General features: G+C 36.8%; 1 protein-coding gene across 1 annotated transcript in view; it reads left to right on the plus strand.

Moving 5' to 3' along the window:
* Window positions 1-14,350, plus strand: part of LOC127934892 (inositol monophosphatase 3-like) — a 34,924-nt gene extending 20,574 nt beyond the window's left edge. Inside the window, exons 2-5 of the mRNA XM_052532439.1 lie at window positions 10,657-10,816; window positions 11,065-11,160; window positions 11,614-11,775; window positions 12,955-14,350. Coding sequence (XP_052388399.1) covers window positions 10,657-10,816; window positions 11,065-11,160; window positions 11,614-11,775; window positions 12,955-13,223 — 687 coding nt within the window. The 3' untranslated portion in view covers window positions 13,224-14,350. The remainder of the gene's footprint in view (window positions 1-10,656; window positions 10,817-11,064; window positions 11,161-11,613; window positions 11,776-12,954) is intronic.
* The last annotated feature ends 7,718 nt before the right edge of the window (window positions 14,351-22,068 follow it).

Raw genomic sequence — 22,068 nt, forward strand, 5'->3', positions numbered from 1 at the left:
GAATGGAAATGTGGAATCCCAAGTTTACAGCAATACGTTAAATTGCATAGACATGAACAACCATCAGTCACTTAATTAGCCCTCACATTGAGCTCCTCAATTAGGTTAAAATAATATTAGATACACCAGTACAAATCAGTCTGGAGGTACATTGCATGTGTAAAGTTGTTGTTGAAAGGGGGTTTCCCCGATGTCGCTGATTGACTGGAAGTTCAGTATTCGTTGTGACGTCTTGGGAAGCCCGTGGTTGGGAGTTGGCTGAAGACGGAGTTGTGTGGCTGGTTGAAGTTGAACTCGGTTACAAAACTTAACTCAGAACACAAAACTCTCAAACGGAAAAGAAAAGAAATAAAGTTTGACGAGACTAGGTGGTGTTTCTTCTCATCGTGGCTAAGTAGCAGCAGGCGTGCAGGCCGAAGCACGCTGGAACCGCGCTCAAAGAACGCTTAAAGTGATGACTAAAAGCATGGCTAAAAGGTATGGCTGTGTCGGTCTGCTTCACACATGCGCAGTATCATCAGTTCCTCGGTTCTTGAATCAGACGTGTCTGACAGAAACGGTTCATGACTCGAGAACAGGTAACAGGTTTCTTGTGTTTTTTGGTAATACGATTGAGGGGATAAGAGATCAGATTACTACTACAAATACATTTGTTACCCCAAAATTAAATAATATAGAATTCTCTGGTGTTTATCTTTCAGAATTCTCCACATTAGATTCTCAATCCCTGTGTAGTGTGGTTTTAAAGATGAAAGCTACCACCTCAAATGTTGATCTCATACCATCTAGGTTGTTTCAGTCATGCTTTTCGTCATTGTGTCCGGCTGTTTTGAGTAGTATAAATGACTGCACTTAAAATTGCCACTGTAACTCCTGTTCCAAAAACAAATAGCTGTGACTTTGAGAATCTTAACAAACTTTCGCCCCATCTCTAATCTCCCTTTTATTGCTAAGATGTTTGAACGTATTGTTAGATCACAATTGCTCTCTCATTTGTCTTTAAATAACCTCTTTGAACCTCTTCAATCTGGCCTCCGTAAAATGCATAGCACTGAGAAAGTCACAAATAACTTTTTGATGTCTTCCAATTCTGGATGCTTATCAATACTGATTTTGCTTGATCTCAGTGACACTATTGTTCATTGTACCTTACTTTCTCGTCTAAAGTCTGTCTTTGGTGTATCTGACTCTGCCCTGGGTTGGTTTAAGTCTTATCTCTCAGATCGCAAACAATTTGTTGTCTTGGTGGCTGCAGATCTTAGGTTGGCGTGGTAAAATATGGTGTACCTCAAGGATCAATTTTAGGTCCTTTACTTTGTAGTCTTTATATTTTTCCTCTTGGCCTACTCTTGAGGTCTCTTAATCTTGATTTTCATTTTTATGCTGATGACATCCAGATATACATTCACTCAAAATCTGATGTAAGTGTGGCTGCTTCACATCCTTCTAACTGTATCACAGATATATATATTAAAAAAATAATGTCTGTTAATTTTCTACGTCTAAATAGTGATAAGACAGAAGTGTTGCTTATTGGTTCGCCTCAGTAGTTATTAGGTTATACGACCTGTCCAAATTTGATTGATGTGTTTGACCTTTGACCTTTAGCCCCTCCCCACATGACCTTGACCTTTTGTCCTTGACCCATCCTCCACTAGTCATTGACCTTTTGACCTTGACCCTCCTCACCTGTCCTTGACCTATGACCTTTTAATGGTCACAGGTGTTGCTATGCTATGCCATCTGTTCGTAATAAATCTAGGTTATACGTCATCAGCGTGAAATGAATCCAACCGTGAATAATCGGCAGCTGTGACTTGTCACCTGATCACGTCGTAAGGGATTATCCTTATGACAAGTGTGATGGTCACCTGTTTGAGAAATAGACACCGGACCTCCGGTACGTGACCATCCGGCCACAGGTGTCCTTTAGGTGAATGATAAATCATGTGTGTGCGTGACCATGGTTTATGGTCTGTCACGTGTGGGGCGGGGTTTCCCCGTCATCGGCAACAGGGCAGAATTTGTTGTGAAAACCTGGCAACCCTGATCTGAACGCTAAAGATGTTCCGATACCCTTTTTCTCTTCCCGATACCGATTCCGATACCTGGGTGTGTATCTGTATATACAGCTGTATATACTACTAGCCCTGTGTAAATTGCTAGAATTATTTTATGGTGTGCTTCAGACTGATCCCTCAATAAAACATGAACAAATACATGGCGAACTACTGTATTCATTACAGTATTTTTATTATCTGACATGAATTTGACAGTATTATTTATTTTCTTAAGCGAAAAAGAACTTCAAATGCAGCCAAAAATCTAACACCGCAAATTAAAAAAGGTATTTTAGTTTTACAATATAACTGTATAAAAAAACTGCAACAAATAAGTCTAGTAATATAAATATATATATATATATATATATTAATCAGATAATCTCTTTACAACAAAACAAGTAAAAAACAAGCAACCGTCTAGGCATAATTATTATTTTTAATAGAGAAGTATTATTATTACTACATAGAGACATAGCCAAATCTACTGTAGGCTACAACAGTAGCTTAATATATTGTCAATTTACTCATGTAAACCAAACATTTATTTTAATGGGCTGCCATGAAGATCTTTGAGTGTCTGTGTTTATGATATGACAGTTTTCTCAAATGAAACGGTAAATTCTCATGAATTGACGGTTTATGCGTTCGTGTCCTCATATAGTGACACACAGCAGATACTACAAAACAGTGAGCTCCCGCGCATCTGCGCCCGTCACCCACAGAGATGTAAAATTTGCAGGAGTAATATTTAAATAATATTTAGCAGTTTAATATTCACAGACACTAGTATATATTTGGCTACTGTCTGGAGCCCTGCGCTTTGACTAACACAGAAGCGACTGAACGCAGCTGCGGGTACCGAATATACTCAGGAGTCGGTAACTACCAGTAATACAGAGACATACTGCTAACCACTGATCTATAATATAGAAGCGGCTTCACTGTCTGTTGGCAGTTTAGAATGTGATGAGCGATCCAGTCATATATAGTTCAGTGCTGCTAACGCGTCTTCATTTCTTCTACACTGCTCTAAACAGGGGTTGCTTGTGGCAACACAGAACAACTTCCTGTGTTTGCAATGCATTCTGAGCAGCGAAGAAGAACCGTGCAGTGGTTAGGCAAAGCTAGCGGTCATAACTAGGTCTTGTTTAAGAAAATGGTATCGGATCGGTATATGGGTTCATGTACTCGCCGATGCCAGAATTTGTTGTGGTATCGGAGATATTTCCAATACTAATATCGGAATCGGAACAACTCTACTGAACGCACGTGCTGGAGATATAATTCTAATTACAGGAGCATCTTTACTGATGAGATGCGCATGAAAATCGCATTCGATTTTTTGCACAGCCCTAATGGAAAGGTTGACTTTGGCGCCGAGAAAGCCGTACAGCAGTAAATACGGACAGCGTGCGAGGAAAATGAGGAAGATGAATCGAAAGATAATGTGAGCTCATATCATAATATGAGTGTGTGTACCCTCAAATATAATCTGTTGACTGTATAAATCGTTTCACAGTGATATAATAAAGGTTTCAAATAAAAATTGCATGAATGAAATGGAAATAAAAGATTTAAAATTTAACAATCAATGAAGAAGTTGTATAAAGTTGTATAATAAAAGTATAAAATAAAATCCTAATAATTCTAAGTAAAAACAATCAATAAAGTTTAGGGGTGTAACGGTACGTGTATTCGTACCGGACCGTTTCGGTACAGGGCTTTCGGTACGGTGCACATGTGTACTGAATGACCTAATGCAATATTTTGTTTGCGGAACATAGTGTGTTTCGTGTTTCCAAACGAACATATTAAGTGGCGGAAGTCTCTGCGTTCTAAGGCCGGTGACACACTGGCTGCATGGCATGAGCGTGTGTTTCTGCTGCCTGTCAGTTGCTTCGCGTTTTCTGTGTCTTTACACACCAGGATCGTGCCTGATGCGGCGCTGGTGCGCTGCTGCTACTATAGGTGACATAGAGGGAGACCGCCGACAGACCAGGATCTTGTCTTCACTACAACAATATCTATACTTCATGTTGAGCATAAATATAAAGTCTACTGATAAAGGACACCGTCAACAATATTGACGGCAAAATAGCTCTTAGAGTCTCTCTGCGTGTGAGTGTGTCTGTGTGTGTGAGTAAGTCAAAGTCACCTTTATTTATATAGCGCTTTAAACAAAATACATTGCGTCAAAGCAACTGAACAACATTCATTTGGAAAACAGTGTGTCAATAATGCAAAATGATAGTTAAAGACAATTCATCATTGAATTCAGTGATGTCATCCCTGTTCAGTTAAATAGTGTCTGTGCATTTATTTGCAATCAAGTCAATGATATCGCTGTAGATGAAGTGACCCCAACTAAGCAAGCCAGAGGCGACAGCGGCAAGGAACCGAAACTACATCGGTGACAGAATGGAGAAAAAAACCTTGGGAGAAACCAGGCTCAGTTGGGGGGTCAGTTCTCCTCTGACCAGACGAAACCAGTAGTTCAATTCCAGGCTGTGTGTGTGTGTTAGACACATCCGCTCCTGACAATTTTGTGAGATTCAACCCCCATCTCTTTACACTCCACCTTTGTGTTAAGACTTGTGAACTATCCATACGACGTGACCATTTGTCGTTTTTCTACATTATGTTTGAAGAGTTCGGTTGCAAAACGCGATAAACGCCATTTTTTGACATTTGGATTTTATTATTGGAAATCACTGTTCAGATCTACCTTAATCTATGTGTGAATTGTTGCCATTAATAAGATTTAAAAATGTAAATTTTAAGCCTACTACAAAATGTATTTTTTCACAAAACGCGATATGCGCCAGCCCAGTTTCTTTACAAAGTGCGATATAGGCTATAGAACGTTCATGATGTCACGCGAGGAGAGAGTCACCTCCGGTGAAGTGCTCTGAGTTTGCTCAGTGATTTAACGAAAAGTGGACCAGGATAAAATACTCCTGCGTATGTCAACAATAAACAAATGCAGCAGGGAACGAGTCTCCGCTGAAGTCAAGAAGAAAGCCAGGGAGGTTGCTGTGTTCACACCAAACGCGAATAGAGCGTCTGGCGCGAATGATTTCTAGAAAATCTTTCTTAAAATCCCTATTGTGAAAGTCAAAGGTGTCTCTAGACGCGTGAATGAGGCGAATTCACGTCTTCCGCGCCGTGCTAAACGCCTTCGCGCCGCGAGACCTCCAGACGCACGTAAACGCGCCTTTGCATTGCGTTGCAAAATCTTATGTTGTGTATGTTCTGGCCAAACTAACTCAGAATCTTATTATTATTAATCAATCTTTGTATATACTATTCCATATATTTATGATGTATTGTTTTTTTAACCAATTTAAGATGTTTGACAATGTTACGATAAATATGTTGCATTTTGGCATGGTTTTTGACTTCTTTATGAATTATTTATGGACATAAAATTAAATAAAAAATATCCTGGATTTGAAGAATATTGTGCCCCTGGCCTTCACTGAGCTCAAGTAATAGTTTAATGTACAAAAAATTGTGAATGAACTTGACTGTTGATGTCTTAAATAATAATGTCAAATAACCAACATTTCTCAAAATGGATATATCTCGTTTTGCAACGAAACTCTTCATTTAGAACCTTTTATATTCATATTCAAATCATATTAATGATTATTGTATCACCCCCTAAACCTACCAACATTGTAGACATTCTAAAGATCATGTAGTATAACTGATCTTTTTCAAAAGCTGTATAATTATTTTTTACTGTACACCTACAGTACCACCACACAATAAAATGCTGCATGCACGTCCATTTTTTATTAAATTTAGCTTTTAAGCAATCCAAATTGACTACTCAATAAATTTAATCATAATAAAACACATGTCCCTTGTTATATCAGTATAATATCCATGCCATGATAAATCATATAAACAATAAATAAAATATAAAATTATACATGACAACATGTTACTAAAGCAGAACATACATTTTAAACAAGTATTCACCAAGTTTATCAAACGTATAAAACACATCGCATTAACAGACATGTTACTAAACCAAAGCAAATCATTTATCATAAATTTTTAATTGTGTATTCAACAAATACTGCAACAACATAAAAACACGTTATAAACATATTTTAAACAAAAACTGGTCATAAACGCTGCCTTCTCAAACTTACAGACATGTACAATCACAATCATGCTGCTCACATATTTATGTATATTCAGACTTTAGCCATTAATATGTTTTAGGACAATGAAAAACACCAATGTCGGGGGATGCAAAAATACCTCTAGTCCCCCAAAAGCCACTCAGACTCCAGGAGTTAAAGCTGCGGTAGGGAACTTTTGACGCTCTAGCGGTTAATAAACAGAACTGCTTGCGTTTTGCGGAAGAACATCGTAGCCGGAACTACTTCTCTCTGTTTATGTCTATGAAGAATCACAAAGGTACTGGGTTACTCCGCCGCGGTACCCCCGAAGCAATCTAAAATAGTCAGAATATAAACACTTATTATAGGTGTACCCTAGTGATTCAGGACAAGATAAAAACACGGTTTGGAAAATGGATTCATGGTGTACTCGCTTATTATAAACATTTTTCTACATGTTGAACACAAACAAAGTTACGGACCGCAGCTCTGATTGGTTGTTTCTTACCGGGAGCGATGGAGTTTCTGCAAATGGCAATAGGACACTGGGAGGAGCCAGAGGAGCTTGATTTATACACAGATTATCTGTCTCATATTCTACTGTCAGGACATAATGACAGGTTTAACAAATATGTAAAAAATATATATTTACAAAAGTTACCTACTGCAGCTTTAAAGAATATGGAAATAAATAATTATGTAATGACATCATGCTACTAAATTAATTCATTCATTAAACAGAGAAAAAGTATTCAACATTTAAGTTAATCGAACTTATAAAACACACCATACCCTTCTTTTAAAAAGGTTATCTTATTTTAAATGTGATTATATGTAACATAGTATATAAAATAAACATCACTGATGATAAATATTTAAAAAAATATCCCTTACATTTTTAGAGTGCTAAGAGATGGCCAAACCTGAGTGAAATATCCTCAAAATAAAATAATTAAAAAAAAAAAAAAAAAAAAACGGACCCATTTTATATTAAGTGGCCTTAACTACTATGTACTTACATTTTAATTAATAATTTAGTACAATGTACTTATTGTGTACATACATGTTTTTACATTGTACTTATATAAAAAAAACGACATGTAATTACATCTGTATTTAATTTCTGTAATTACATTTATAATTACACTGTTGACCCATACTTTACACCTTAACCCACCCTTAAACTTACCCATACCTCCAACCCTCTCCCTAACCTTACCCCATCCCACCTCAATAGCAGCAAAAGTGTTTTACAATACAATATGAACACAATAAGTACATTGTACTTATTTTCTTATGTAAGTACATAGTAGTAAAGGCCACCTAATATAAAGTGGGACCAAAAAAACTAATTTAAAGTTAAATGATAAACAGAATCTCACAGGTCCTAGTAGGGGTATTCTCCTGTATGTGAAACCTGAAGGGGTGCTTCACAGACCCCTCACAGCGAGGGTGGAGTTCATTATTTCAAAGCTTACATTAATGTAATGTTTAAATAAACAGTAACCCCACTACATCTGATGTCCGCTGATTCCTAATTCAACAAAATGATAATATATATTACCTATAATATTTATATTTTTATATAATATTATATAATAAATAATAATTTGTATCATTATATCATAATATATATATGATTATATTATATTAGATGTGTTATACATTAATCACTTAAGATTCTTTACAGTTCTTATTTTTAGCATGATCTTCAAAGTTTTAATACGATCCCTCTCTCTCTCTCTCCCTCTCTCACTCACACACACACACATACACACACACACACACACACACTGAAACATGATACCAGAGTCTTTCTGTATGTTTTAAAAATAAAACAAAAAATATTTATTTTGCTTTAAATGTATGCTGAGGAGCTTTGTTTGTCACAGCATAGACTGTGAAGTTTAGATGGAGTTGATTTATCGGTCCCACTTTATATTAGGTGGCCTTAACTACTATGTACTTACATAAGAAAATAAGTACAATGTACTTACTGTGTTCATATTGTATTGTAAAACACTTTTGCTGCTATTGAGGTGGGATGGGGTAAGGTTAGGGAGAGGGTTGGAGGTATGGGTAAGTTTAAGGGTGGGTTAAGGTGTAAAGTATGGGTCAACAGTGTAATTATAAATGTAATTACAGAAATTAAATACAGATGTAATTACATGTCGTTTTTTTAAATATAAGTACAATGTAAAAACATGTATGTACACAATAAGTAGATTGTACTAAATTATTAATTAAAATGTAAGTACATAGTAGTTAAGGTCACTTAATATAAAGTGGGTCCGATTTATCTTTTAGAAGAATTCTTTCAGAGAAAGACCCTAGTTTTTATTCAGCCATTAAAGATGGTTCAGGACAGATGGCTTTGTGGACCCATGCATCCTAGAGATGCAATTTGAGAACTGTGCTTTGGTATGGTCATAAACCTAATACATATCTATGGTACTTTCAGACACAGAGCAGGAAGGACATTTTGCAGGGCCTCTGTTTAGCTGTTCCAAAATACCTCCATTTAAAAGCAAAAATAAAATATTAAAATGACCACCTGTACATCTAACGGCTGTAGTTATATTTTATATATTTTATATTAAACGTATCCTTACTATCCATATTATATTCTTTATTTAAAACAATATATTAAACTGGCAGTATTCCCCCAACGTGTGTTTTCCATCAGTTGGTCAGTGCTTTTCATTTACTGTAAGATCGCTTTACACTAGTGTAATGAAAGTTAACTTTTCTTAAAGTTTATAGTTGTATTTTACTGTATCCGCATCCTTCTATTTATGTTGTATACTGTAAGAATCACTGACTACCAAAAGGATTCCTATTTCCCAAAAGGAGGTCTTTGTAACAGTGTTTTGAAACCTTGAACATCAGGTTTGTGTATCGTCTGTGGCCAAAGTTTGAGTCTGACAAAAGAAAACATGTTTTTGACTAAACCGTTTGATTTTGACCTGGAAGTTTGAAGTTTGCACAAGTTGGTGTGTAGTTTTGAGGTGGTGTTTATAGATGTGAGAAAATGGTGATTTCATTGTATATAGATATACACAAATTTTTCTTGTCGTGCGGGAGTAGGTCTGCAAAGGAGCAGCAGTCAGGTGAGAGTAGAATGTAGACATCCTCTCACACACAATACCACTGTATTCCCAGGATTCATTGCAGTCATTGAACCCTTATGTTGTTTTAATTGTCTGCCAATTTCCACGTACATTTCATAAGAAAAAACAGTGGTATCTCAAAGGATAAACATGAATGTCCTAATAATGAATCAGGAAGTCTTCACTGTAAAAACAAAACAAAAACAACAACAACAAAAAAAACTACATTCCCAAATCAAAATTTTTTTTTTTTTTTTTTTACTCCTACTTCCATATATGAAATACAGGGAATACAATGGAATAGTGGATTGCAATAAGGTTAGTAGTATACAACCCTACCCTAATAGTAAAAAAAAAAAAATATTTTTTTTATTTATACCTATATTGGGGGCTGAGCCCCCCTAAAATGAAAAACTGAGAATCGGCCGTTTGTCATTATGGTTTATTTTACCAATCTTTTTTTGTTTAAAATTATGTAGGAAAAGTAATAGATTAATTTATGACGAGTGCACCTCAAAAATCTAAATTATAACAGGAGTTTTGACCTTTGTTTAAAAAAAAGACTTCTTCGTTGCCTTTTTCTCTATCACATTTTAGAAATCATCAGAAATTATATATCAACTGAAAACTTAAAATCTCAAAATTCATCCTTTGAAACCCATTTTAAATTCAAACATTGTATTACCATATAAATGGTACATCAAAATCATGTAACAAAATGTTTTCAGTCATGAATTGTAAAAATGTAGGTTTGTATCATGCACATTCAAGTCTATCTTCAAAAAGGTGAGTGACAGTTAAGGGGTTAATTTAGTTCCACATAATGTACATTATTGTTGCTCCTCTATGCCCTGCCTTACTGAATATTGTTCTGAAAAGCAAGGTGTATGCTGATTGGCCAGCTATCCAGTGTGTTGTGATTGGCTGAATCCCTCAAGCATACTGTGATGCCGTCTCCCGGCACAACGAGACAAAACCAATAAAACCCATTACAAATGAGTCATTTGTTGCATCCAGTGGGGACATAATTACTTGCTATAATAACTTATACTGCCTTTTTATGCATTGCGTTACTTATCGTAATGTGTGAACAAAACCATGTCTGCATTTGTGATCAGAGAAACGACAAACAAGAAGTGCTACTCTACACTGCTTAAAACTTCTTCTAAAGAACGAATTCTTTTAATATGTAAATGTACTTACAGGCTGAGAGTCAGAAGCGCCAGACTGTCCTTGCAAAGTTTGAAACTGACCCACTTTATAGATAGGTTTCTAACAACTAAATTCAAGGGAAGTAACCAGTACCACTGCATGAATGTTCTCAAGTGTGGTTTCCATTGTTTGCAGGTGAACTCAGAAGAACATGCTAATGCCGAGGGTGAGGCCACTGTGTGGACACACATCATCCCTGAAGAAATTCTGGCAAAGATCTCAGGAGGGAAGGAAGTTCCTGCAGAAAGTATCACAGTGTGGATTGATCCACTGGACGCCACTCTGGAATACACAGGTCTGGTGCAGCTCTTTATTCCTAATGTAAATCCGTTGCCATTAAACTACAACCATTTCAGGAAAGAAGCAGGTAGAAATATATCTTGGATAACATTATTTATGTAGGTTATCTATGTTTGAGTTGTATTTTGTGGTCTTGTAGTTTTATTGTGTTTGTTCTGCTGTTATAGCAGGAGGAATTGTTTTATGTTTATTCAGTGCACAGGTGCTGTACCAGGATGTAAATCCTGTTTGTGCTTTCAACAGAAAATCTCCAGAAGTATGTCACCACAATGGTGTGTGTGGCTGTGGACGGGGATCCTGTTATAGGTGTGATTCACAAACCCTTCACCGGGTACACAGGTGTGTTAATTTGAGGTTTACAGACATATTCAAAACCAGATTAAGCAGGTGGTTTTGGATCCTGGATCCAGGAGGCATTATGGGAGTGCTGTGACATTCAGAGTAATAAATGATTTGTGATTTACACAGTTAATTTTTTGCACATTTTTTGTAAATTATTGGTAACAACAAATATGTGATTCTTTGACAAGAACTACACAATGTTTAATGATTAGCATTAAAAATGTGTAATGATTAATTGTATTAACAATATTTTAACATGAGAATTTAAAATAGCTTACTATTATAATTTATATTATGAGTTATAGTGTCTTTAATGACAATTATAATAGTAAACTATTATCTGTAAGGGCAGTAATGGTCATTATAACTGACACTGTTCTGTTCTGACCTTGTTTTTTGTTTTTTAATTAATTCACACTGTGCTGCTCAAACGTACGTTCTCATCCTCAGCATGGGGTTTTGTTGGAGAGGGATCCAATGTGGTACCTCGTGCTTCCTACAACACAAACTTTCCTAAGGTGATTGTTTCACGCTCACACTCTGGCAAGGTGGAGAGCTTCGTTCGAGTGGCCTTTGGCAACAATACAGAAATGATACCAGCAGGGGGTGCAGGTACTGCATTCTGGAAATCACCCTCTTCTGAAAAAAAAATGTTTCTACCAAAAATGTACATTACCATTCTAATGACTGGGGTCAGTAAGATTTTAATTTAACTAAAGTAACAGTAAAGGCATTTTAATGTAAAAATAATATAAATGCTGTTCTTTTAAACTCTATAAAAAAAAGTCTTAAGAAAAAAAAAGAATCTTAAGCAACACTTCATGTTTTTCTTTTTAACATTGAAAATAATGTTTGTTTGTTTTTTAGCATCAAATCAACATGTTAGGAGGTTTTTTTTTTTTTTTGAAGGATCATGTGACACTGAATACAAGTAATGTCTACTGAAAATTCAGCTTTGCCGTCACATGAAAACATTACATTTATATATATATATATTATCACATTAAAAAAATAGATTTCACATTATTGCTGTTTTACTGCAGTATGATCAAATCAACACAGCCTTGGGTGAGTATAAAAGACTTCTTTAAAAATGCTCAAAAATCAACTCCAAACGTTTGACTCTTGGTAATGTATTAAACACTATTTTTGTTGTTGTACAAATATAAATATCAAATATCAATACAAATATCAATAATGAATATCCATACTCATTTGCTAAAATGTTCTGTATATTTATGCAACAAAATATTGTTGATGTATTTATTTTGTAATTTGTTTTTTTCTTTTAAATAGCTTTTTCAAGGCTTAAGTTATTTGTAAATGGTTGATGCAAGCAGTAAATCCAGTCAATGTCCACATTAAAACAGATTTGACCCAATTTACTTTTGAAATACATGTTCCTGGTGCTGTTGTGAATTAATTATTGGTGCATGTTTTACATAGTAAAAAAAAAAACCTTTGAAATGGTTCAGCAATTATAGTTATATTTGATTAGAATTTTATATTCTATGCTATTAATAAACATTTAAATATTTAATATACTTTAATTTAACTTGCCCCAGCTCAAATAGTATTTATTTTATGTATATATTCAACCTCAAATTGTCACCCAAATTTTCACAATCCACTTAATTCCAAATGGATACAATTTCAAATCCTATCCTAATATAGAATATACTTATTCACAGAGATACAGAAGTTCATATTTTCTAAATCTCTTGTAGACTGCATTGAGGGAAAAACAAATGCAATCTTTGTGTCTTTTTTTTGTTTTTTGTTTTTTCAAAGGATATAAGGTACTAGCTCTTCTAGACCCCACTGATGAGGAACAAGATACGGCCGATATTTACATCCATGTGACGTACATCAAAAAATGGGATATCTGTGCGGGTGATGCCATCTTGAGGTCTCTTGGTGGTGAAATGACGACTCTCAAAGGAGAGCAGATTGATTACTCTGGGACAGAGGGAAATAAGGGCGGCCTGCTGGCAAGCATTAAAACTGACCATGAAGCATTGGTGAAAAGACTTCCACCATGGGAGGAGAACAAACAATAATAAATCACTGCCCAGCCCTGTCCCTAACACTCTCATTTTCTTCAGTAACACACAGTTGTGTAGACATAATGAGGAAATAAAGAAAAACTTGCGACTGATCCAACATAAGTGAAATGTGTAATTATACCTGTATGAGTCTGAAACCTGTTACAGGTTATAAACAAAGCAAGTGTGCCTTTGAAACGGTTCTTTCCTATGTATTTTGTGACACATTTATAGAATATTTAAGTGGAAATTAAGTAAAAAGTGCAGCATCAAATCATGAGGTCACCTTTATTTTAATCATTAAAGAGCAGGTCATATCAGAGGTGTAGATTTTGTCTTAACAGTGTGGGGAGGGGGGTTTTAAAGGGGACTCAAATAATACAGCTACTACTATTAGCGTAGCAACCCCACCCAATTGCTACTACAAACTAGCCCAATCACATTTCGAGGGGGGTTTCCCTGTAAAAATTGTGTTCCAGGGGGAAAATACATGGTTTTCGGTGTGGTTCCTCCGGTAAAATTCACATTCCACAGGCTAAATATCTTTACGTGATGTGACAGTAATTTGATTTATTTGAGGTGTAAATAGACATAATGTAAACACAGGCAGAGATTATGCAAATGTATTACTTTGTGACGTATATAGGTAACCTGCAGAAGATTTGAAAATATGATGACTCAATGCGGTACAGAGTCAACTCTTTATTTTGAGGGACAATATCTTTATTTATCATGTGCTTTTTTTGATAAACAACTTTTTACAGACCATTTACATTGAAAGATAGCTACGTTTGTAAATATTTCAAAAACCCATATGGACCTGCTCTTTAATATATTTAGGTGAACCAGTAGCTTTATTTTATTTAATTTCATGTTTGTTTTTTTGAGAGTGTTGTTTCCAAAATTGCTGGTTTAAATGGTTTTGGGTGAAGATTTAACTGTGAATCCAGAGATAATTTGAATGACATCACTGTGCATAGCACTGTTTCTCATAAAGAACTCACTGTTCCCCTTGGTGACGTGTTTTCAGTTCTGTGTATCAGATCTCAATTTGTACTGTTATACCCTGATACCTGAATTGCTGTATGATTAGACTACATAGGTTTAAGCACCACATGCAAATAAAAATATATAATACAATATGTTAAGATCAAAGTCTTATTTTGTTTCTAAAGTTAAATTGGATTTAATGGAGTAGCTATCACCGGGTTATTCATTCATAACCACCATCCCAGTTGAAAAAAAAATTAAACATGCATATATATATTAACCAACCGTGGCCTTGTATTTGCCCTTTTAAAGATCTTGGCTGAGATTTGAGGCATGTAATTTGGATTTACATTGATAGACATCTTCATTCTGCTTTTAATAAATAAAGGTGGCTTTATGAAGAGTGAACCTTAATTGTTTGTGGTGTAATAGCATACACAGCTGTGAACAGGGTTTATTCTGAATATATAGGTGCATATGAGAAAAAAATATATATATCATGGAAAGGTTCTTTATTTTTTGTAATAAAAAAAAATAAAAAAACTTTATTATATTCTAGATTCATTGCACAAAAACTGAAATATATATATATATAGTACAGACCAAAAGTTTGGACACCTTCTCATTCAAAGAGTTTTCTTTATTTTCATGACTATGGAAATTGTAGAGTCACACTGAAGGCATCAAGGGCTATTTGACCAATAAGGAGAGTGATTGGGTGCTGTACCAGATGACCTGGCCCCCACAGTCACCGGACCTGAACCCAATCCAGATGGTTTAGGGGTAAGCTGGACCGCAGACTGAAGGCAAAAGGGCCAACAAGTGCTAAGCATCTCTCGGGGAACTCCTTCAAGACTGTTGGAAGACCATTTCAGGTGACTACCTCTTGAAGCTCATCAAGAGAAAGCCAAGAGTGTGCAAAGCAGTAATCAAAGCAAAAGTTGGCTACTTATCAAAGATCAATCAAGAAAAAAGAACAAGATTTACAAAACAGAAATGTTCAAGATCTCCAAAGCAGGTTTAATTATGCACTCAATACTTGGTTGGGACTCCTTTTTGACAAATTGCTGCTTCAATGCGGTGTGGCATGGAGGCAATCAGCCTGTGTCACTGCTGAGGTGTTATTGAAGCCCAGGTTGCTTTGATAGCGGCCTTCAGCTCTTCTGTATTGTTTGTCAGATGTTACTTCTCTTCCTCTTCACAATACACCATGAATTCTCTGTGAGGTTCAGGTCAGGTGAGTTGGCTGGCCAATCAAGCACAGTAATATCATGGTCAGCAAACTGCTTGGAAGTGGTTTTGGCACTGTGAGCAGGTGCTAAAGTCCTGCTGCAAAAATGAATCAGTATCTCCATAAAGCTTGTCAGCAGATGGAAGCATAAAGTGCTCCAAAATCTCCTGGTAGATGGCTGCATTGACTTTGGCCTTGATAAAACACAATGGACCAACACGAGCCGACATCACGGCACCCCAAATCATCACTGACTTTGGAAACTTTACACTGGACTTTGGATTCTTTGCCTGTATATATTTTGAGTGTATCCGAGTATATTTTGATACATCACTCTGTGAACAGCCAGCCCTTTCAACAATGACCTTCTGTGGCTTACCCTCCTTGTGGAGGGTGTTGATGATTGTCTTCTGGACAACTGTCAAGTCAGTAGTGTTTCCCATAATTGTGGTTGCATGTTCTAAATGAGCACAAGAGGAGTACAAACACTGTCATTGTTGGGAGACACTGCTCAGCTAACCTAGAGTTTCTCAAGGTTAAATGTAGACCTTGTTATCTGCTGCAGGAATTCACTTTGACAGGACAGTCTAGGCGCGTTTCCACCGCAGGAACTTTACCCAGGAACTAGGGACTTTGGCCTGGTACTTGGTGTGTTTCCACCGCAGGAACCAGGAACTAAATAAAGTTCCGGGTAAAAAAATGCCCCCCAGAAAGTCCCTGCTGGCGAGGTGGTACTTTTTCAAAGTTCCGGAACTTTCGGGGGCGGGACTTTGGCGCTAAACATGCTGATTGGTTGAGTTCACGCAGCATTGGTTGAGTTCAACCACCATTTATTCGGATCAACATTTTCAAAATATTAGTGTTATTTTGTCATGAAATGTAATTTTAAAAGTATTTCAGGCGAGAATGTAGTTGTTTGAAACTCAAATCTGTTGTTTATTTATAAAGACAGCGCCTATTTAAAAATGTGTTTCGCCGATCTCGTAGACGGTGAGCTCCACTCGATCAGCGGGAGCTCAGTCCTCATGTATCCGCCGAGAGCAGCCTCTCCTGGGATAGACCTTCTGATATGTGCCGCTGGCTCTGATGTGTCTTTAGTGGTTAAACATAAAATATAATTCAGCTGCGGGGTAAATCTAACAGGTTTTCTTTGGTCTGTATTCAATTTATCTATATGTTAAAATGAAAATAAAAAAGGCAAGTCTATATAATATTTCGTTTCATTGTAATGGCTGTATATAACGTTACACATATCCCTGAACTAAGTACATTTCTGCAGCTGTTATTATGCTTAAATGAAACCAAAGGAGGCAGTGGTATTTTATATCCTATTTCGTTTTATTGTAAATATACAGAGAGGAAAATTGCAGTAGCAAAGACGAGCTGACTGATGTTATCAAGTACGCTGCTGTTTATAGATTTACCGGACTTGCGTCGTCGCGGACATCACACTCCCCAGTCGAATGCACAAAGTCTGAACCAACTACCGAGGATGCACGTCCAAAATCAGCGTACTTTTTTTTTTTTTTTTTTTTATCAGAGGTACTTTGTATTGAGAAACGCGCGCGGACTTACGTCACCAGTCATTTGCCTAATCTACCCGGTACTTTACACCGCGGTGGAAACGCAGAAGGCAACAGGTCTGGGGGGAAAAAAGTTCCTGGGAATAAAAGTTCCTGGTAAAAATGTTCCGGGTAATTTCGGTGGAAACGCGGCATCTGATCACCTTCCTTTGTTTCTCACTCCTAAGAATTCACTCCTCATCAACCGTGTGAAGCCATTAGTGAGGACCATCAAAGTGTGGCCAACTGCAGCAGACTCTACTTCAGGACAGATTTCAATACACGTACTGGAGTATGTTTGCTTCTCACACTGACATTGATGTCTATTGAGAGTAAGGAGTCACGTGCCGATTTGGGTTGATTTGGACGGGAACTGAGCAAGTCAGCCATGACGGTAGGAGACGATATCTGTTGCCAGGGGCAACACCTTCAGAACTTTACAGAGGCACGACTAAACATTCCAGAGCTTTTTCATTTTTGTGCATTAATTATTTCAGTGGGACAGAGAGGGATCTACGAATATGAGAAAGAAGAGGAAGAAAGTAAAGCAATGCAAAAAGATAAGGCGAAAAGAAAAGGGACCTTACAGGAACAAGCTCACACCAAGCGCAAAACAGCGAAAAGCTCTCAGGCATCCAAAATATCGACCCATGCGAGCTACCTGCAGCGGAATGGCACAGAGACCTGAACCATTTACCTTCAAGCACATATATGGACATTGTGAATTATCTTGTTTTTGGTGTAAGTTACTACACAATGCAGGAGTTTAAGTCTTTGGAAAGTTACAAGGCTTTTTGCTGTGGCTGGGTGTAGGACATGGCCATCTTCAAGTCTCCAGGTGATGAAAACAGCATTGTACGGGTCAAGGTAAGTTTCTTCACATCTGTTATAGTGTGTTGTAATTACATTGCATTTAGCATACACTTCTTGACCAAAATGACAAAGTAATTAACTGTGACTGTTTCGTAAACACTAGATGTTCAATGTACACAAATGTTTCCAACATGTTTTGATAAAGGCTAAAGCTGTGTATGTTTAGGTATTTACATGTAATTTGATTTTAGCCCTATGACACATACTGTACCAGGTTTTTGTGTTGGTTGTTGGGGGCTGCAAAGTGGACAAACCAGTTCTGGGTTGGCTAGGGTAGTTAAATGTGTGATGGCAAGATGTAAATGTCCTGGTGTAGCGTATCAGACCCGAACCAGACAGATTAAAGAGTCGATCAGGACTGTGGTTGAAACACCAGCCGAATTCCTCAGAAAGGCAACAGGAGGTTGTAAATCATTCCTAGTGCCACAAGTCAGAAGTAAGATAACCAACCAACCAACTCTTTCAGAGAACAGCTTTCAACATGAACACTACTGGAACAATTGTTGATCATTTCAATTCGGAGAAGAGATTGTCAAATTTGGAGCAAGTAATCAAGATACAACGCAGGTCAGCACATATAAACCAATGAGAGTGGTACTTGGACCACATCTCTTCTCCATCTACATGACATCATTGCGATACTGTAGCTGATGGCTGAATGGTTGCAATTTTATCTCTAATAGTATCGATTTTAGAAGTAAAGTAGTTCATAAAGTCATTACTGCTGTGGTGTTGGGAAATGTCAACACTTGTTGAGGCTTTATTTTCCGTTAATTTAGCCACTGTATTGAATAAATACCTGGGGTTATGTTTGTTTTCTTCTAAAAGAGAAGAAAAGTAATCGGATCTAGCAGGGTTTTTTTTATTTTATTTTATTTATTTATTTTTTTTGCAATAACATACCCTGTTTATTCGGTTTTGATTTTTTATTTTATTTTATTCTATTTATTGAACTTTTACAATAACTGGATAAAGATACAGGAGAATCATGATAAAAAATCCATATATTTTTTTATACCCCTTCCCACCCCCTAGAAGAAAAAAAAAGTAAATAACATTAATAAAATATAGCTGCAAGCAGCAATAACGGAAGCACTACAGAAGCAAGCTTCAGACGAACGGCAGGAATGAGTAATTAAAACCGTTTTAAGATTATTTTAGGCAAAATGGCTTGAAAACAATAAACACAACAACTAGTAATAGGATTTATTGGCTTATCACGTGTAACCAATAGGTGGCGCTGTTGCCAAATTAGTTTGGAATGGTCAGTGTGAGGTGACAATGACACATACAATGTTTGGTGCAAATATGTCTAAGCGTTGCAGAGATACAGCCTCAAATGCATTTTGGCACCCTTCCAGCAAATTCGTTAATGCGCTAATTGAGAACCGTTTCGTATATCGATACGAAATCCATAACTTTTTCCCAGCATGGTCTAAAGATGATTCACCTCAAATTTGGTGCAAATCGGACTAACGGTCTAGGAGGAGTTAGAAAAAGTAGGTTTTCAACATTAATCAAAATGGCGGACAGGAAGTATGGCCAATTTTTGCGTAATTGGTATCAATGCTCTCGGCATGACCCACAGAATGTAGTGAGACCATTTTAATTTTAATAGTCTAATTTATTCAAAAGCATACAGCATTTTAAAACATAATTCAAAATGGCCGACGCCTAAAATGGCCGACACGGGAAAATTTTATAACATTCGACTCGACATGACTAACTGAATCTAAAGAGACCAGTTTTGTGATTTTTGGCCAAACCATTCAGAAGTTATAAGCCAAAATATGCATTTTTCATATCTCCTGACCACTAGGTGGCGCTGTGTCGAAACACTGCAGGTAGTCTCAGGTCATGCTTATTATAACACACACCAAGTTTGGTTTCAATATGCCAAACCGTTGCTGAGATATAGCCTCACGTGTATTTTTGCGTGCTTTTTGTCATATTTTTTTACGTGTCATTCGAGAACGGTTAAAAGAATCAACTTGAATTCCATAACTTTTTGCCAGCATGGTCTGAAGATGATCTTAGCCAATTTTCGTGGATATCGGATAAACCGTCTAGGACGAGTTTGAAAAAGTAGATTTTTTGAAAAATTGAAAATAGCGAAAAAACTATTTTTGTATTTTGGGGTTCATTCAACTTGGCATGAGCCATGGATTCAGAGGAAAAAAGAATTTCCATTTTCTGGCTTACGGTTCAAAAGTTATTAGCATACAAACATTGAAAGTTTGGACAAGTGGTGGCGCTAGAGAGTTGGAGTTAGAGACCTCAAATTTGCCATAGTTAATGGTGGGACTGTCCTCTATCAGTGTGCCAAATTATACAACTTTCCCGCAATCGGTTCTATGGGCTGCCATAGACTTGCGGCGGAAGAAGAAGAAGAAGAAGAAGAAGCAGAAATATAGCTGCAAGCAGCAATTACGGGGCCAAGCACTCCAACGGCAAATGTAGGAGCTAAGCATGGCATGGAGCATCACACCAAATGCATTAATGAGCAATAACAGCAATTTTAGGATTATTGTAATTAAAATGGCTAAAAAACTCATAAATGCCACCTCTAGTAGCATGATTACTTGGCCTATCAAGTTTGACCAATAGGTGGCACTGTTAAAAAAATGAATTTGGTGTACTCTGTGTGACTTTTCAATAACACACACAAAGTTTGGTGTCAATATGCCAAAGCATTCCAGAGATACAGCCTCAAGTGTCATTTTGTCATTGTGCCTCAAATTCGTCGCTGTGGTATGCGTAAACGGTGTTGTCTATCGACACAAAATCCATAACTTTGTGTCAGCATAGTCTGAAGATCATCTGATTCGAATTTGGTGAAAATCGGATCTACGGTTGATGAGGAGTTCGAAAAAGTAGGTTTTCAACATAAATCAAAATGGCGGACCGGAAGTTCAGCTTACTCTGGCATATTTGGTATCTATGTTATCGGCATAAGCCATGGAATATTTTGAGCCCAGTTTCATTCAAATAGGCTAATACAATAACAAGTTATTAGCATTTTTATAAGTGTAATTATTCATGGTTAATGAATGGTTTATTACTCTTGACCAATAGGTGGCGCTGTTACCAAATTTATGTGGCATGGTCAGTGTGAGGTGTCGATGACACATACAAAGTTTGGTGCAAATATGTCAAAGTGTTGCAGAGATACAGCCTCAAATGCATTTTGGCACCTTTCCAGCAAATTCGTTGATGCGCTAAATGAGAACCGTTTTGTATATCAACACGAAATCCATAACTTTTTGCCAGCATGGTCTGAAGATGATGCACGTCAAATTTGCTGAAAATTGGACTAACGGTCTAGGAGGAGTTCGAAAAAGTAGGTTTTCAACATTAATCAAAATGGCGGACAGGAAGTATGGCCAATTTTCACATAATTGGTATCAATGCTCTCGGCATGACGCACAGAATATAGTGAGACCATTTTAATTTTAATAGTCTGATTTATTCAAAAGTTATTAGCATTTATGTGATATTTCATTATAACTATTGGCCACAATAGTGGCAAACTTTTTGAGTACCTTCAGGGCATGGAGCCGAATATTTTTGTAATTATTTGCGAAGCGATACGATGCTGCGTTCAAAAAATACAGCATTTTAAAACATAATTCAAAATGGCCGACGCCTAAAATGGATTATCCATTATCCATTATTTAAAATTGGATATCATTCGACTCGACATGACTCACTGAATCTAAAGAGACCAGTTGTGTGATTTTTGGCCAAACCATTCAGAAGTTATAAGCCAAAATATGCATTTTTCATATCTCCTGACCACTAGGTGGCGCTGTGTCGAAACACTGCAGGTAGTCTCAGGTCATGCTTATTATAACACACACCAAGTTTGGTCTCAATACGCCAAACCGTTGCCGAGATATAGCCTCACATGCGTTTTTGCGTGCTTTTCGTCAAATTTGTTCACATGTCATTCGACAACGGTTGGACGAATCAACTTGAATTCCATAACTTTTAGCCAGCATGGTCTGAAAATGATCTGAGCCAATTTTCGTGAAAATCGGATAAACCGTCTAGGACGAGTTCGAAAAAGTAGGTTTTTCAAAAAATTGAAAAAACTAAACCTTGCGATTTTTGAATTTCGGGATTCATTCGACTTGGCTTGAGCCAAGGATTCAAAGGAATTTCCATTTTCTGGCTTACGGTTCAAAAGTTATTAGCAAATAAA

Source organism: Carassius gibelio, chromosome A19 (genome assembly GCF_023724105.1).
Source record: "Carassius gibelio isolate Cgi1373 ecotype wild population from Czech Republic chromosome A19, carGib1.2-hapl.c, whole genome shotgun sequence".
NCBI classification, from domain to species: domain Eukaryota; kingdom Metazoa; phylum Chordata; class Actinopteri; order Cypriniformes; family Cyprinidae; genus Carassius; species Carassius gibelio.